The sequence below is a fragment of the Chiloscyllium plagiosum genome, unplaced genomic scaffold (assembly GCF_037043375.1).
Source record: "Chiloscyllium plagiosum isolate Xiang-an unplaced genomic scaffold, Cpla_swu_hap1 HiC_scaffold_3, whole genome shotgun sequence".
NCBI classification, from domain to species: domain Eukaryota; kingdom Metazoa; phylum Chordata; class Chondrichthyes; order Orectolobiformes; family Hemiscylliidae; genus Chiloscyllium; species Chiloscyllium plagiosum.
In genome coordinates, this window is record NW_028270141.1 from 55,397,475 (window position 1) to 55,415,726 (window position 18,252).

Genomic DNA, 18,252 nt, shown 5'->3' on the forward strand with positions numbered 1-18,252 from the left:
TCATTCTCCTGTGGTGCAGTTCTGCTGTTACTGTATAAATACTGTCTAGCAAGGAGTAAATACAACCATTGATGGTGACTTATCCCTTACTTGCAAGAGCAGTACAGAACTACACTGTTCCAGGTACAATGCACAAAGTGCATCAATGCAACAAAACTCACCGAAAACAGTAACATGTATAGGTGAGATTCTTAACCTCTACTCCCTACAACCATTATCATTCCCCCGACCTACCCCCTCCCTCACCACCCCCAATTCCCACACCTCCATATTCCAGGAGACACAGGCAGAAATGCTGTCACTGAAAACAGGCAGCAAGGTTTTTAAAGATGAAGCAGGTCCCAGGAATCCAGGGACAGATTAAGGGTGCAGCTAAGTTGGAGATTCACTGAATCTACATTGGGTTCTCCAGTACCCTACTACATGAGTCACACAATGGCCGTGGCTTGTGGAATCAGAATGACACTACTGTCACATTGTGATAATGCCTCATGATAAAACAAGTTACAATATCTTTCTCTTTGACAGCTGATGACCAGTTACGAGACCAACTTGCTCAAAATGTCAGGGTTTTGATTCCAATTTTTATAAAAAGCTAGCAGTTTGCTAATCCCAAGGTGTGCCTTCCTAAGCAAATGCCTTGTGATAGTGTCAGCTCTGCTGGGGGCAGTGGCCTAGTGATAAAACCCCAGACTAACATTCTAAGATATGGGTTTGAATTCACTGTGACAGATGAAAATCGAGACTGCTGCAAAAACATGTCTGGTTCTACACTTTAGGGATGGAAATCTTTGATTCTACGTTTGATTTAGATTAGATTAGATTACAGTGTGGAAACAGGCCCTTCGGCCCAACAAGTCCACACCGACCCGCCGAAGCGAAACCCACCCATACCCCTACATTTACCCCTTACCTAACACTACAGGCAATTTAGTATGGCCAATTCACCTGACCCTGCACATCTTTGGATGGTGGGAGAAAACCGGAGCACCCGGAGGAAACCCACGCAGATACAGGGAGAATGTGCAAACTCCACACAGTCAGTCGCCTGAGGCGGGAATTGAACCCGGGTCTCTGACGCTGAGAGGCAGCAGTGCTAACCACTGTGTCACCGTGCCGCCCACAAAGTAATTGATTCCAAAGTCATTGAAATAACTCTTAACTGTAGTTAGGGATGGACAATAAATGCTGGCTCAGCCAGCCCCTTGAGTAATTTTAAAAAGACAACCAATACAATAAACCAGTGGCTCTTGAAACTCATTCAAAGTTTGCTTCAAATATCAGCAGGAAACCAACAGTACTCTCTAGAAGTTTCAACTCAACCAACTTGCTACTCAGCAAAGCAGTGTTGTCACTGGAAGCCTGCAGTCTACATCTCGTCCACTGTCCCATAGTGAAATCAAAACCTTAAACAATGATGATGCTCTTAAGATTAAAATGCTTACTTTAATGACCTTCACTGCCTTAACATTAAATATCCTTAATACAATATAAATAATTATGAGTAAAGGACCCATACTGGGTCTTGAATGCTCTCATTTTATTTTCAACAAATTGGATTGAAATCGTGCAGTGCAGTGTTTGTAATGGAACATTAGTATATTCATTTAAAATCAATTTTGTTATTTAGTGGCACCATTATCTGCTATATTTTTAAATAGATTGGTACCTTTGATAATATCGTGGAAAATCTGGCCTACATTCTCTGTTTCTTACTTACAATTTACAGAGCAGTAATTAATCCAGCTAGAAAGGGTTTATTGAGCAAGAACAGGAATTACATAAACATTAGCAAAAAAGACCCATGTCCAACAAGATATATCTAAAACAGTGAAGAAAATACTCACAGCTGGGCCAGGTGGACCTGCAGGACCAACATCACCCGGCACCCCTCGGTCACCCTTTTCAAATAAAGAAACATGGATGGTGAATTTCTGAATGATTTACAACATTCAGTTAGAGTCTGTCTACTAACACTAATGTAGTAAAATTAAAATATACATTATGACATTTGTATTTTGACATGGCACTATAAATATGCCAGGTAATCAAAGATCAGTGAAGATTATGAAGCTGCAGTGGAAAGAAGCAGTGTCTTAGATTTCCAGCATCTGGAGTATTTCTCTTTTGATGATACTTCAATTTTCAGTCATTATCTTCAACACCACTTGTGCATGCTCAGGAAATGTTCCTGATTTCTTCTAGATCAGGATACTGAACCAATTGTGACGTTATAGTTCTCAGATAACATTTGGGTGACAATATTGCATCTCATTCTTTACATAATAACACTAATAAATATTGAAAAAGCTCTTTGAAAGTAATAAAACATCTCAAGGTGTTCCATGAAGATTAACAAAATGACATTCAACATTGTATCACATGCGTTGATATCAGGATAGGCAACCAAAGACTTGGTCAAGGTTTTATAGGAGGAAAAAAAAGTGGAGAGGTTCAGGAAGATACAGAATGTGGGAGCTTGTAGGTGCCAGTGTGATCTATGGCAAACACATCTGCATAAATATCTGTGGCTTGAGTCAAAGTCATGGCCTTGAAGCTATTTGCAGCTACCAGAATGCAGAAGGACAGGGAAAGTTATCTGTTTATTTTGTACCAGGTAGCAGTCACATAGCATAGGATTAGGTATTCTGATTTGATTCGGGATCAGAGACAGAGGGTGTGACTGGGACTTGGGCAGGTAAGGTGATCAAGGATGCAGAACTGGAGGACCCTCAGTCTTTGCAACGACTTTGAGATTCTTTCAAAGAAACATAGAAAGAGCAGATGCAGACCATTCAACCTTCCAAGCCTGTTCTGCAATTCAATATGATCATCCAACTCAGTACCCTGTTCCTGTTTTCACCATATACTCTTTGATCAATTTAAGTCCTAAGAACTAAGTTTAAGTCCTTCTGGAAAACATTCAATGGTTTGGCCTCAATCACTTTCTGTGACAGAAAGTTCCACAGACTCACCATTTTCTGGGGGGAAGAAAATTCTCCTGATCTCAATACTAATTGGCCTATCCTGTATCCTGAGACTGTGACCCCTGGTTCTGGACTCCATGGTCATCAGGAAGCCTTCCTGCATTTACCTGCATTTAGGCAAAAGTGAGGACTGCAGATGCTGGAAACCAGAGTTCAGATTAGAGTGGTGCTGGAAAAGCACAGCAGGTCAGGCAGCATCTAAGGAGCAGGAAAATCGATGTTTCAGACAAAATTTTCGGAACCTCTTTACCTGCATAAAACTAGTCAAAGAGTCTTAGAGTCCTACAGCATGGACTCGGGTCCTTCGGCCCAAACTGGTCCATGCCAACCTGTTTGAATTTCATAGCCTTCTGAGATCTTCCCTCGTTCTTCTAAACGCCAGTGAATACAGTTCTAACCAAACCAGTGTCTCTTCATACATCAGTCCTGCCATCACAGGGATCAATTTGGTAAACATTTATTGCACTTCCTCCACAGCCAAAACATCCTTCCTCAGATGAGGAGACGAAAACCTCTCACAATACTCAAGATGTGGTTTCACCAAAGCCCTGTACAATTGCAGCAAGATATCTCTGCTCCTTTCAACTTCAGACTATGAAACTCTTTTTCCCAGAGTTGAAATGCTTAATACTAGAGAGCATGCATTAAAAGTAAGATGGGGAAAGTTCAAAGAAGATATAAGGGATATGTTTTTTACTCAGGAAGTGGTAGGTGCCTGGAACATGCTGCCAGGGGTAATGGTGGAGGCAGATACCATAGGGGTTTAAGGGATTTTTAGATAAGCACATGAATAAACAAGATTTGGAGATGCTGATGTTGGACTGGGGTGTACAAAGTTAAAAATCACACAACACCAGGTTATAGTCTAACAGGTTTAATTGGAAGCACACTAGCTTTCGGAACGCTGCTCCTTCATCAGGTGATTGTGGAGATGAAGGAGCAGCGCTCCGAAAGCTAGTGTGCTTCCAATTAAACCTGTTGGACTATATCCTGGTGTTGTGTGATTTTTAACTATGAATAAACAAGGAATGGAGGGATATCGACCATGGACAGGCAGAAATAATTAGTTTAACTTGGCGTCATGTTCGGCATAAGATGGTGGGCCAAAGAGCCTGTTCCTGCTCTGTACTGTTCTATGTTCTATGTTAAATGGATGAGAGCAAGAGTTGCAACAAACTAGAAGTGGCACTGTGGTACAGGATGCCAAAGCAATAGTCCAGAGGGCTATGTTGCTTCCCCAGTATATCTGCTCTGGCTATTCAGAAACTTGCAGTAGAAGAGTGAGGTTCCAGTCATTGTGATTCATGCTGGGCAGTATGGTGGGACAGTGGTTAGCCAGGGACTCAGATTCATTTCCAGCCTTGGGTAACTGTGTGGAGTTTGCACATACTCCATTTTTCTCATAGGTTTCCTCCCACAGTCCAAAGATGTGCAGGTTAAGTGGATTGGCTATTCTAAATTGCCCTCTAATGTCCAGGGATGTATAGGCTAGGGGAGTTTAGCCTTGGTTAGTGAGGGTTTGCAGGGATAAGATGGGTGAGTCGGTGTAGGTGGGATGCTTTTCAGAGGGTAAGTGCAGACTGGATGGGCCAAATGGCATCTACCTGCACTGCAGGGATTTAGTGATCTCTGATGTAGGAATGAATGACAGGTAGAAAAAGGAAAGAGGTTTTGCTGAGTGTGTTTGAGCAACTGGGGATAAATTAGACAGAGGAACCTTACAGGCAATACTCTCTCATGATCACCTGAGCCATGAGTACATTGGAATCGGATGAATAAGATCAGAATTAAATGTGTGGTTCAAATGTTGGTATGGTAGAAAAGAGTTTCAATTCATGTGGCACAGCCATCAGTACAGGGGGAAAGGGAGCTATACCAGAGGGATGGTCTTTATCTGAACCATACTGGGTGCAGTATCCTGGCGAGTTGTATAATTAGGGTAATAAGAGGTTTAAACTACATAATATAACAACAGATCAAGAGTAGAAACATCTAATAAATTAAAGAGAGAGGACAAGGCAAGTCAACAAGGTAGCAATAATGGAAATGATAACCAGAGTATGGCAGAGTATGACATAGCATAATGGCCAGCAGATAATGACGAGAGGTTATGAAAATGGTTTAAAAAAGAACCAAAGTCTCAGTATCTGAATTCACAGTGTTTGTAATGAAAAAGATAAATTGACCCTTCAAACCGAAATAAATTTTCACAGTCAACAGCTACTGCTGAGGCAAGGTTGCAAGATGATAAAGGTTTAGAGTTAAATGTCCAAGATACATGTCACTCCAGATTGGACAGAATGTAAAATCAGCAAGATTAACTAACGAACAGAGGGAGAATTTACAATATAAGAGATAGTTAGCTAAAAGTATAAAAACATAGAGTAAGAGTTTTTACAGATATTTAAAAATTAAAAGAGTGAGTAAAGAGAGCAGTTGTCCTCTAGAGAGGAAGCTCAGGAATTTAATATAAAATTTTTAAAAATGTCAATGAATTGAATGGCTGTTTGCTCCATCTTCACTGTAGAGGGTAGAGTCATAGAGTCATAGAGATGTACAGCACAGAAACAGCCCTTTCAGTCCAACTTGTCCACGCTGACCAGATATTCCAACCCAATCCAGTCCCACCTGCCAGCACCTGGCCCATATCCCTCCAAACCCATCCTATTCATACGCCCATCCAGATGACTTTCAAATATTGCAATTGTACTAGCCTCCACCGCTTCCTCTGGCAGCTAATTCCATACACCTATCACCCTCTGAGTGAAAACATTGCCCCTTAGGTCTCTTTTATATCTTTCCCCTCTCACCCCAAACCTATGCCCTCCCCCACCTCAGGGAAAAGACTTTGTCTATTTATCCTATCCATGCTCCTCATGATTTTATAAACCTCTATAAGGTCACCCATCAGCCTCTGGTGCTCCTGGGAAATAAGCTCTAGTCTATTCAACCTCTCCCATTAGCTCAAATCCTCCAACCCTGGCAACATCCTTATAAATCTTTTTTGAACCCTTTCAAGTTTCACAACATCCTTCTGATGGGAAGGAGACCAGAATTGCACACAATATTCCAAAAATGGCCTAACCAACCATCCTGTACAGTCTCAACATGACCTCCTAACTCCTGTACTCAATACTCTGACCAATAACATTGCCCCTTGGGTGGCACGGTGGCACAGTGGGTGGCACGGTGGCACAGTGGTTAGCACTGCTGCCTCACAGCGCCAGAGACCCGGGTTCAATTCCCACCTCAGGCAACTGACTGTGTGGAGTTTGCACGTTCTCCCCGTGTCTGCGTGGGTTTCCTCCGGGTGCTCCGGTTTCCTCCCACAGTCCAAAGATGTGCAGGTCAGGTGAATTGGCTATGCTAAATTGCCCGTAGTGTTAGGTAAGGGGTAAATGTAGGGGTATGGGTGGGTTGCGCTTCGGCGGTGCGGTGTGGACTTGTTGGGCCGAAGGGGCTGTTTCCACATTGTAAGTAATCTAATCTAATCTAATAAAGGAAAGCATACCAAACGCTTTCTTCATTATCCTAGCTACCTGCGACTCCACTTTCAAGGAGCTACGAATCTGCACTCCAAGGCCTCTTCGTTCAGCAACACTCCTGAGAACCTTGCCATTAAGTGTATATGTCTTGATAAGATTTGCTTTCCCAAAATGCAGCACCTCACATTTATTTAAATTAAACTCCGTCTGCCACTTCTCAGCCCTTTGGCCCATCTGATCAAGATCCCATTTTAATCTCAAGTAACATTCTTCGCTGTCCACTACACCTCCAACTTTGGTGTCATCTACAAACTTACTAACTGTACCTCTTATGCTCACATCCCAATCATTTATATAAATGATGAAAAGTAGTGGACCCAGCACCGATCCTTGTGGCACTCCACTAGTCACAGACCTCCAGTCTGAAAAACCACCCTCTGTCCCTTTGAGCCAGTTCTGCATCCAAATGGCTAATTCTCCTTGTATTCCATGAGATCTAACCTTGCTAACCAGTGTCCCATGGGGAAACTTGTCGAACGCCTTACTGAAGTCCATACAGATCCCATTTACTACTCTGCCCTCATCAATCCTCTTTGTTCCTTTTTCAAAAAAAATCAATCAAGTTTGAGACATGATTTCCCAGTCACAAATCTATGTTGACTATCCCTAATTAGTCCTTGTCTTTCCAAATGCTTGTACATCCTGTCCCTCAGGATTCCATCTAACAACTTGCTCACCACTGATGTCAGGCTCACTGGTCTACAGTTCCCTGGTTTGTCCTTACCACCTTTCTTAAACATTGGCACCACGTTAGACAACCTCAGTCTTTCGGCACCAATCATGAAATGAAGTAGAAGGAGGAACGTAAAACAATTACACTCACTGAGGAAGTTTACTGGGAATGTTATTAGAACTAAAAGCGGACTGAGATAGTGGATATGCTGTTTTAACTGGTTTCATTATTTTCAAAATTCCCTAGATTCTGGAAAGATTCCAGCAAATCAGAAAATAATGATTTGAACTCCTCTATTCAAGAAAGATAGTAAAACTGCTGAAATTCACTGTTTAAGGAATTCTCCTGGGTTACTTAAAATTTCAACATAATGAAGTAATGTGGCTTGTGAAACATATATTGTGTTTCATGAATTTACTAAAGTTTATTGATTGTCAAACTTACGAAAGGGTCTATTTGCAATAGTTAACTGTCAAGTCCAGTGTGTTATGAACATTTAGTGAATAGTTTTCAAAACTGGACACAGACTGGTTAAAATAAAATTATGCTATAAATTATGTGGCAGATGACATTTAAGCTACAGGCAGTACCAAGTCAAAAGTGAATACCAAATCAAATAAGGATATTCACAGCATCTGGAAGTTCACATAGCTTTCTGTTTAAGTATGCATTAACACAAAATAACTTTGAGACTGATGTGATTCCATGCCTTTATTTGAAACCAATCAAAAGGGTATTGTCAGATTGAATGGGTTATTGCAAAACAAAGACACTGTCTCAAATCCACACTGGTGTTAACCTACAAACATGAGTTGTGGAATCAGCATAAACATCATGCCTAATTTAGAAGAGAATGGGAATATATAAGCGGTTACATGGTGAAGAAGTTATGATGTTATATTTACATGCATTTAAACATCACACTCCTAAATTTCATCTGTAAGAATCTCACATCCTGTTGTAATCCTATGCTTTACAAGATCTTCTTTTCAACTTTAACTCATCGAATCCATTGAAAGACTATAAGCCTTGTATGTGGGAGACAACAGAGTCTGAGCCATAAGACCATGAGACATTGGCCTAATTCTGCTCCTTTCAGCCCATTGAGTCTGCTTCATGATTCAATCATGACTGACATATTTCTCAAACTCATTCTCCTACCTTCTCCCTGTCACCCTTGTTCCCCTTACTAATCAAGAACTCTGACTTAAATATGACATGGCCTCCACAGCCCTCTGTGGCAATAAGTTACATAGATTAACCACCCTCTGGCTGAAGAAATTCCTCCTCATCTCAGTTCGAATGGTCATCCCTTCATTCTGACACCATGCCCTCAGGTCCTAGTCTCTCCTGCTAGAGGAATCATCTTCTCAAAGTCAATTCTATCCAGGCCTCTCAGTATCTCTTTCTAAACTCCACTGACTGCAAATCCAGAGTCCTCAAACTCCTCAGGACCCTGTTGCTGCCAGCATATCCTTCCTTGGAAATGAAGCCCAAAACTGCTCACAATATTCCAAATGTGGTCTGACCAAAGCCTTCTACATCCTTAGCAGTACCTCTCTGCTCTTGTATTCTAGCCTTTTTGAAATGAATGCTAACATTGCATTTCCCTTCCTAACTGTCAACTGAACCTGCAAGTTTAAGAGAAACTTGAAATAAGACTCCTAAGTCCCTTGTGTTTCAGATTTCCAAAGCCTTCTCCCATTTATAAAATAATCTACACCTCTATTCTCCTAAAATGCATAATTTCATACTTTCCCACATTACGTTCTATCTGCCACTTTTTTGCCTACTCTTCAGGTCTATCCAAGTACATCTGAAGCCTTCCCACTTCCTCAACACTACCTGTCCCTCTACCAATCCTTGTGTCATCTGCAAACTTAGCAACAATACCCTCAGTTCCTTCACCCAGATCATTAATGTATAATGTGAAGAGTTAAGGTTCCCACTAGAACTCTACTAGATACTAGCTGCCATCCTGAAAAGATCTCTTTATCCCCCCTGTCTGCCTTCTGTCAGTCAGCCAATCCTCTAGCCATGTCAGTACCTTGCCCCTAATGCAATGGGCTCTTATTTAATGGTCTCCTGTGCTGCACCTTGTAAAAGGCCCTCTGAAAATCCAAATAGAGCATGTCCACTGGCTCCCCTTTGTCTAACCTATTTGTACCAAAGACTGAACTATTAAAGTAACTTTACCTGTGGCCAATCTTTATGTCTGTCTGACTGTGAACACATGTGTGCATGATGTTGAGTTGGTCATGTTGCATTATTTCCAAGTCAAAAGTATGAGAATAAATAATCTAAGACCAAAAGATCATAAGGTCTAGGAATGGAATGAGAGAGCAGAGAAGACAGCTGAAGGTCAGTGAATCCATGCTGCTAAGCAGTTGAAGCTCAGGAAAGCCTTGGATCATTGTGCAATTCAAAGGAAGCTGTCTGCCAGACAATAAAATTCAGGAATTAAAAGTTTGCAAGCAGTCGTGGTCTGCAACTGAAGCTGGCAATTGAGACAAAGCTGAAAAATGTGTTGCTGGAAAAGCGCAGCAGGTCAGGCAGCATCCAAGGAGCAGGAGAATCGACATTTCGGGCATAAGCTAGGAGAAAGTGAGGACTGCAGATGCTGGAGATCAGAGCTGAAAAATGTGTTGCTGGAAAAGCGCAGCAGGTCAGGCAGCATCCAAGGAACAGGAGAATCGACGTTTCAGGCATAAGTCCTTCTTCAGGCAAAGACTCACATGAGATCAGGATGTTCTGCTCAGAACAGCTGGTGAGCTATTTGAGTGTTGACTTTATTTTGTTTCTTTAAAATCGTGGAATCTTGTGGCAGATAACTGGAATTTCAAATGTGATCTATTTTAAATACAGTATCCATACTTGGGAGCTCACCTCAGAGTGAATCCAAATGTAGGAGCCTTATCTGGGATTATAAACAAATTTTAATGTCTGCTCTGGGATTGGAGTAAAACAATCAGCTGAGATTGCAGGTGTTGCAGTATTGCAGTGTTGCTTCTCAATTATGTTAGCTCAGAAGTGTTTAACTTTTCAAAAATAACCTCGTCCTCACAAAAGGAAAATAACTGAAGCATCTTTGCACATAACTGGGATCTTATATCCTAACTTTTCCAGTAAGTCACCTCTACAAAGTCCTTCTAAAATTGTGATGCCTCTGAATCGAACACAACATTCTGGCTGAGATTAACCCAGACTTTTATTAAGAGGCTTGTACAACTTCCTTGCTTTTGGATAAATCACACAGAATACCTCATAAATCTACCATGCTCAGCAGTCCTTAAAATGTCTGAAGTAAATGCAACACTCCATTGAGGTGTTCAACACTTCATAGGTATAATTAAAATTTTTAACTGACATTCAGTTATAAAATAGAACCAGCGTGATACTAATTACACAAAGACAGCGAGGCATTCCCTTTATTCCTTCTTTGGAACAAGGAGCCATATAAATCTGGATTCATTTTCTTTTGTCGGTGAGATCAAAGGCATCAGGACAAATTTCGCAATTACTCACGAAGACAGAAATTCTGAACGATTGATTTTAAGATCCTGATCGACTCAGTCTTACTAAGTCTTAGAAGTCTTACAAACAAATTGTTGAATTTGTTAAGGAAATGTCTAGTCATTCTGTTCATTGGAAATTACAATAATGAATCAGCTAATGATCACAGACCAATTAATTTCAGCAAATCTTTGACCTAACATGCCTGAGAAGATGAAAAACATATTTCAGTGGACGAATGAACCTCTCCACAGGCGCACTACTGTGAACCTAAAGTTTTAAATTCCAGACAGTTTCGTTGGAACATAGAACTGCACACAAGGAGACCATTCAGTCCATCATGCCTTTGTCAACTCTTTCAAACAGCTTTCCAATTTTTTTTTAATATTCCCTTCTGAGGTGTGGGCATCACTCACTGGGCCAGTATTTATTACCCAATCCCTAGATGCCCTTAAGATAGTAGTAGTGAGTTGCCTCTTAGCCCCACTCCCCTGCTCTTTCCACATAGCTCCATCAAGATTTACTTTCCAAATGATAATCTGAATCCCTCAAAAAATGTTCCAATTTAATCTATTGTCACTACTCTTTTAAGTCATGCATTCTAAACCATAACAATTCACTAGGTTCAAAAAAATTCTAAACTCACCTTTAGTTCTTTGACAACTACCTTGAATCGGGTGTCCTGTGGTCACCTCTACTACTCAAAACAGTTTCTCATTGTTAATTCTATCAAAGCTATCAAACTTCAATCCAATCCCTGCTTACCTTCTACTCAAATGAAAATAGCAACAACTTCACTGGTGGTCCACATAGCTGAGGTTTTAGATTAGATTCCCTATAGTGTAAAAACAAGCCATTTGGCCCAACAAGTCCATACCAAGCTTCTGAAGAGTAACCCACCCAGACCCATTTCCTCCTGACTCATGCACCTATCAATATGGGCAATTTAACATAGCCAATTCACCTGACCTGCACACCTTTGGACCACACAGACACAGACAGAATGTGCAAACTCCACACAGACAGTCACAGACAGAGGCTGGGATTGAACCCAGGTCTTTGGCGCTATGAAGCAGCAGTGCTAACCATGCTGCCTCTGGTGCCACAGATTTGGTTTCTGTCTGTCAGCAGAGATGATCATCCATATTCTATTAACATTTCTTGTGAATGTGATTAACAAAGTAACAATGACCAGATAATCTACGTTTTGTCAAGTTGTTTGGGGATACGCTTTAGCCAGGACACAAAGAAGCAAAATAGTTGTGGGGCAGTGATACGCTGTATAAACGTTGGTTAGGCCACAGCTGGAGAATTGTGTGTCGTTTTGGTCACCACACTATAGGAAGGATGGGGTGCAGAGGAGATTCACCAGAATGTTGCCTGGGATAAAACAGTTGAGCAGTGAAGAGAGGCTGGATTAGCTCTGGTTGTTTCCTTTAGAACAGAGAAGGCTAAGGGAGGAGATGATTGAGGTATATAAGACTAGTAGTGGAGCATGGACAGGGTGGATAAAAAACAGCTGCTTCCTTTAGTTGAAGGGCCAATAACAACAGAGCAAATTTTAATGTGAAGGTCAAGAGGTTTAGAGGGGATTTGAAGAAATAATTTTTTTCAGTCAAAGAGAATCTGGAATGCACTGCCTGGGAAGGCAGTAGAGGCAGGAAATCTCACAGCTTTAAAAAGTACGTAGATGAGCATTTGAAATTTCATAACATTCAAAGCTATGGATCAAGTGTTGAAAAGTACTTTATTGAAAAGTAATTGACAGAAGTGTAGCTAGAGCAGCATAGACTCAATGGACTGAAAAGCCTCTTCTGTACGATATGAGTCGAAGCAACCCCCTTCTTGAGATAGTGCCAGGACGACCTTTATATCCACCTGAGCATGGCTTCATATTAATGTCACATCTGAAAGATGGGTCCTCTAGCTTTGCAGTGGACCCTCAAAACTGCACTGGAATATCAGTCTTGGATTTTAGATTCTCAAGTCCCAGAATGGGATTTGAATCTGATTCAGATGAAAGAGTGTCTTTAACTAATTTTCTCAACTAGTCCTATCACGTTCATAGATTTGTCTATGTATTAAGGCTTCTTGGTATCAAGCACCTTCAAATCATTTCTTCAAAACTGCCATTCTATTCATATTTGCCTTCCATACTTCCATCCAAATACAAACTTCCCTGATTTAAACTGTACCTGCCAAGCATTTAACACATCTCACTGACGATTTATTATCTACAGTTCAGAATTTCATCTCATCCCCAGATCTTGCAAGTGTGCCCTACACTCAGGTCCAAGTCATTGATGTTTACATCAAGCAGCACAACAGTTCGACTGTTAATCCCTTAACAATACCGTAATATATCCTCCTATAATCTATGAAAACAGTCACTCAACATGTCTCTCTTCAAACCGGAGAGATTTTATTATGTAGAAGATTCTAAAGTATTATCATTTTCTCTATCTATGACACCCAGAATGATAATTGACAAATTCCATTAACAATGGAATCAATTTCATATTCTTATCAATTTCTATCCTGCTTTCCTATGGTCCATAGCCTTGTGAATTCACCATACTGGAACATTAACATCTACTTTAGGAGTTGGCATGTTCAGGGTTTTGTATGTTAATGTTATCCTAGGTTATCTATAAGGAGACAGGATTGAGATTTTCTTGGAGCTTCTCACATTACGTCGCTACGTGTTTGCCAAATGTGTGGTGTGGTGTAAACGCAATTGATGCCCATCTCAGCAATTCCTTTCTGTCTTGGTCCTAGGAGGGCTCTTGTTGTATAGTGGCAGTGTCCTTATATCTGAACTGTGAGGCTTGGGTTCAAGTCTTATCTGCTCCAGAGGTGTGTAACAATATCTCTGAATGTGGTGATTAGGAAATATTGTCTTGGTCCTGCAGCAAGTTTAAACATTTGACCCACTGCTCTATGTGACTCAATTAATTTAGCAAATAAGACAGCGAGAAGATTCAGAAGTTTTATTGCACCGGACCAGCCAATGAGTTGCTCAGGAGCAGCCATTCCTTATGACTCAGAATGGGTAACTGCTTTGCTGGCCACTGTAGTTTAGCCAGATTAAGCCTATCACTTGTCAGTTATAATTCTCTATCCCAGTCTGTCCTCAGAATTACAGTGTAATGAATTGCAATGACAGCTTAAGGAACATCTTTATCTCCCAATGAGGCACTTCACAGCCTTCTGGACTCAACCACTAGTTCAACAAACTTAGACCATAACCATTGCATCCATTTCATTGGTCCTGATGAGGATTCTTTTAATTCTCACTTAAGCCTCCTACTGCCTGGACCCAGATTTTTTTCAATCTTTTATTCAATCTTGTTCAGAGATGTAATGACAAAACTCTGAAGCAGGTAGGAATTGAACCCAGTCCTCCTGGCTCAGAAATAGAATTAAGCATTTTTGCACTAAAATACAGCAGAGATTGCTTTCAGTACTTGCTTTGACATGGCTATACAAAACAGTTGGTCTATTGATGGCAGATAGATGGGTGACAGTGAGGGGGACTGGGAGGAAGCAGCCAGTGCAGGGACCCCCTGCGGCCGTTCCCCTCAAGAACAAGTATACCGTTTTGGATACTTGTGGGGGGGATGACTTACCAGGGGTAAGTAACGGGGCTCAGGTCTCTGGCACGGAGCCTGTCCCCGTTACTCAGAAGGGAAGGGTGAAGAAGAGCAGAGCAGTAGTAATTGGGGACTCGATAGTTCGGGGCACAGATAAGCGGTTTTGTGGGAACGAGAGAGACTCACGTTTGGTATGTTGCCTCCCAGGTGCAAGGGTACGTGATGTCTCTGATCGTGTTTTCCGGGTCCTGGAGGGGGAGGGGGAGCAGCCCGAAGTCGTGGTCCATATTGGCACCAACGACATAGGTAGGAGGAGTGCCGAGGATGTTAGACAGGCTTTCAGGGAGCTAGGTTGGAAGCTCAGAGTTAGAACGAACAGAGTTGTTGTCTCTGGTTTGTTACCCGTGCCACGTGATAGAGATTCGAGGAATAGGGAAAGAGAACACATAAATGCGTGGCTACAGGGATGGTGCAGGAGGGAGGGATTCCGGTTTTTGGATAACTGGGGTTCTTTCTGGGGACGGTGGGACCTCTATAAACAGGATGGTCTACACCTGAACCTGAGGGGCACCAGTATCCTTGGGGGGAGGTTTGCTAGTGCTCTTGGGGGGGGTTTAAACTAACTCTGCAGGGGCATGGGAACCCAGATTGTAGCTTCAGGGTGCAGGGCCTGGAGTGTAGGGAGGTTAGGAACATGGCATCAATTTAAAAGGAGGGTGCCTGTAAACACGAAAGTGGCTTGAAGTGTGTATACTTCAATGCAAGAAGTATACGAAATAAGGTAGGTGAACTTGCAGCGTGGGTTGGTACCTGGGACTTCGATGTTGTGGCTATTACAGAGACATGGCTAGAACAGGGACAGGATTGGCTGTTGCAGGTTCCAGGATTTAAATGTTTTAGTAGGGTCAGAGGTGGGGGTAAAAGAGGGAGAGGTGTGGCATTGCTTGTCAAAGATAGTATTACAGTGGTGGAAAGGACGATGGATGAGGACTTGCCATCTGAGGTAGTTTGGGCTGAGGTTAGGAATAGGAAAGGTGAGGTCACCCTGTTAGGAGTCTTTTACAGGCCTCCTAATAGTCCTAGAATCATTGAAGAAAGGATAGGGAAGGTGATTCAGGAGATGAGTGACAGTAATAGGGTGGTTGTTATGGGGGACTTTAACTTTCCTGATATTGATTGGGAAAGCTATAGCTCAAGTTCGTTAGATGGGTCAGTGTTTGTTCAATGTGTGCAGGAGAGTTTCTTGACACAATATGTAGACAGGCTAACAAGAGGTGAGGCCATACTGGATTTGGTTCTGGGTAACGAACCAGGCCAGGTGTTAGAATTAGAGGTAGGTGAGCACTTTGGGGATAGTGACCATAATTCGGTGATTTTTACTCTCGTGATGGAGAGGGATAAGTGTGTACTACAGGGCAAGAGTTATAGCTGGGGTCAGGGAAATTATGATGCGGTGAGGCATGACTTAGGATGTGTGGCTTGGAAAAGTAGATTCCAAGGCAAGAGTGTAAATGATATGTGGAGCTTGTTCAAGGAGCAACTATTGAGTGTCCTTGATAATTATGTACCTGTCAGGCAGGGAGGAAAGGGTCGTGCGAGGGAGCCGTGGTTTAATAAGGAATTGGAATCCCTTGTTAAATGGAAGAGGGCGGCCTATCTCAAGATGAGACATGAAGGTTCAATTGGGGCGATTGAGAGTTATAGGGTAGCCAGGAAGGACCTGAAGAGAGAGCTAAGAGCAGCAAGGAGGGGACATGAAAGGTCCTTAGTCGGTAGGATTAGGGAAAACCCTAAGGCTTTCTATAGGTATGTTAGGAATAAAAGAAAGACTAGGGTAGGAATAGGTCCAGTCAAGGATAGTAGTGGGAAGTTGCGTGTGGAGGCGGAAGAGATTGGGGAGACACTGAATGAATACTTTTCTTCAGTATTTACTCAGGAACAGGGCATTGTCGTTGATGTGAATACTGAGTCACAAATAAGTAGAATGGATGGCTTTGAGGTATGTAGAGAAGTGGTGTTGGAAATCCTGGAAAAGGTGAAAATAGATAAGTCCCCTGGGCCTGATGGCATTTATCCTAGGATTCTCTGGGAAGCAAGGGAGGAGATTGCAGAGCCATTGGCCTTCATTTTTATGTCCTCTTTGTCTACAGGAGTAGTGCCAGAAGACTGGAGGATAGCAAATGTGGTTCCCTTGTTCAAAAAGGGGAGTAGGGATAACCCTAGTAACTATAGGCCGGTGAGTCTCACTTCTGTTGTGGGCAAAGTCTTAGAGAGAATTGTAAGGGATAGGATTTATGCACATCTGGATAGGAATAATGTGATCAAGGATAGTCAGCATGGTTTTGTGAAGGGCAGGTCGTGCCTCACAAACCTTATTGAATTCTTTGAAAAGGTGACGAAGGAGGTTGATGAGGGGAAAGCGGTAGATGTGGTATATATGGATTTTAGTAAGGCGTTTGATAAGGTTCCCCATGGTAGGCTACTGCAGAAAATACGGAGATATGGCATTGAGGGTGAGTTGGAGGTTTGGATTAGGAATTGGCTGGATAGAAGAAGACAGAGGGTAGTAGTTGATGGCAAAGTTTCTTCATGGAGTGCCGTCACTAGCGGTGTTCCGCAAGGATCTGTTTTGGGACCATTGCTGTTTGTCATTTTTATAAATGACCTGGAAGAGGGGTTAGAAGGTTGGGTGAGCAAGTTTGCGGATGATACGAAAGTCGGAGGAGTTGTTGACAGTGAGGAAGGATGTGGCAGGTTACAGCAGGATATAGAGAAGCTGCAGAGCTGGGCAGAAAGGTGGCAAATGGAATTCAATGTAGCTAAGTGTGAGGTGATTCACTTTGGGAAGAATAACAAAAAGATGGGGTACTGGGCTAATGGTCGGATACTTGGTAGTGTGGATGAGCAGAGGGATCTTGGTGTCCATGTACACAGATCTCTGAAAGTTGCCACCCAGGTAAATAGTGCGGTGAGGAAGGCATATGGCGTACTGGCTTTTATTGGTAGAGGAATTGAGTTCCGGAGTCCTGAGGTCATGATGCAGTTGTATAAGACTCTGGGCGGCTGCATCTGGAATATTGTGTGCAGTTTTGGTCGCCATACTATAGGAAGGATGTGGAGGCACTGGAACGGGTGCAGAGGAGGTTTACCAGGATGTTGCCTGGTATGGAAGGAAGATCGTATGAGGAAAGGCTGAGACACTTGGGGCTGTTTTCATTAGAGAAAAGAAGGTTTAGGGGTGACTTGATTGAGGTGTACAAGATGATTAGGGGGTTAGATAGGGTTGACAGTGTGAACCTTTTCCCGCGTATGGAGTCGGGTATTACAAGGGGGCATAGCTTTAAATTAAGGGGGGGTAGATATAGGACTGAAGTTAGGGGTAGGTTCTTCACTCAGCGAGTCGTAAGTTCATGGAATGCCCTGCCAGTTGCAGTGGTGGACTCTCCCTCTTTATGGGCATTTAAGCGGGCATTGGATAGGTATATGGAGGATAGTGGGTTAGTATAGGTTAGGTGGGCTTGGATCGGCGCAACATCGAGGGCCAAAGGGCCTGTACTGCGCTGTATTCTTCTATGTTCTATGTTCTATTGCGCTTGGCCCATGCTCCAGATGACTGAGCATTACTACAAAAGACATCCTCATTCTCTCACCCCCATCACCCCTCAGTTCCAGAGTCATGTAATCATGGTCAGCATCAAGGCATTACCTTTAACTGGAACTGTCCCAGGCCTGACAATGGGCATTACTGGTACCCCAACACTAGTTAGCAGCATATTATAGGAACTCTTGGCATTCTGCCATTATCCATCACTAAAACAATAAGTGCAAAGCTTACAAAATTTCCATGATATATGTAAAGTTGAACAATTGCAGAATTAATTGGAATGTGAGTGGAGCCTTTTCGGCCCCACCTTTCTACATTCATTAATTAGAATGATAAA

The 18,252-nt window shown here is 42.3% G+C and overlaps 1 protein-coding gene across 1 annotated transcript in view; it reads right to left on the bottom strand.

Moving 5' to 3' along the window:
- Positions 1–18,252, bottom strand: part of col9a1b (collagen, type IX, alpha 1b) — a 151,741-nt gene that overhangs the window by 44,364 nt on the left and 89,125 nt on the right. Inside the window, exon 23 of the mRNA XM_043681717.2 lies at positions 1,848–1,901. Coding sequence (XP_043537652.2) covers positions 1,848–1,901 — 54 coding nt within the window. The remainder of the gene's footprint in view (positions 1–1,847; positions 1,902–18,252) is intronic.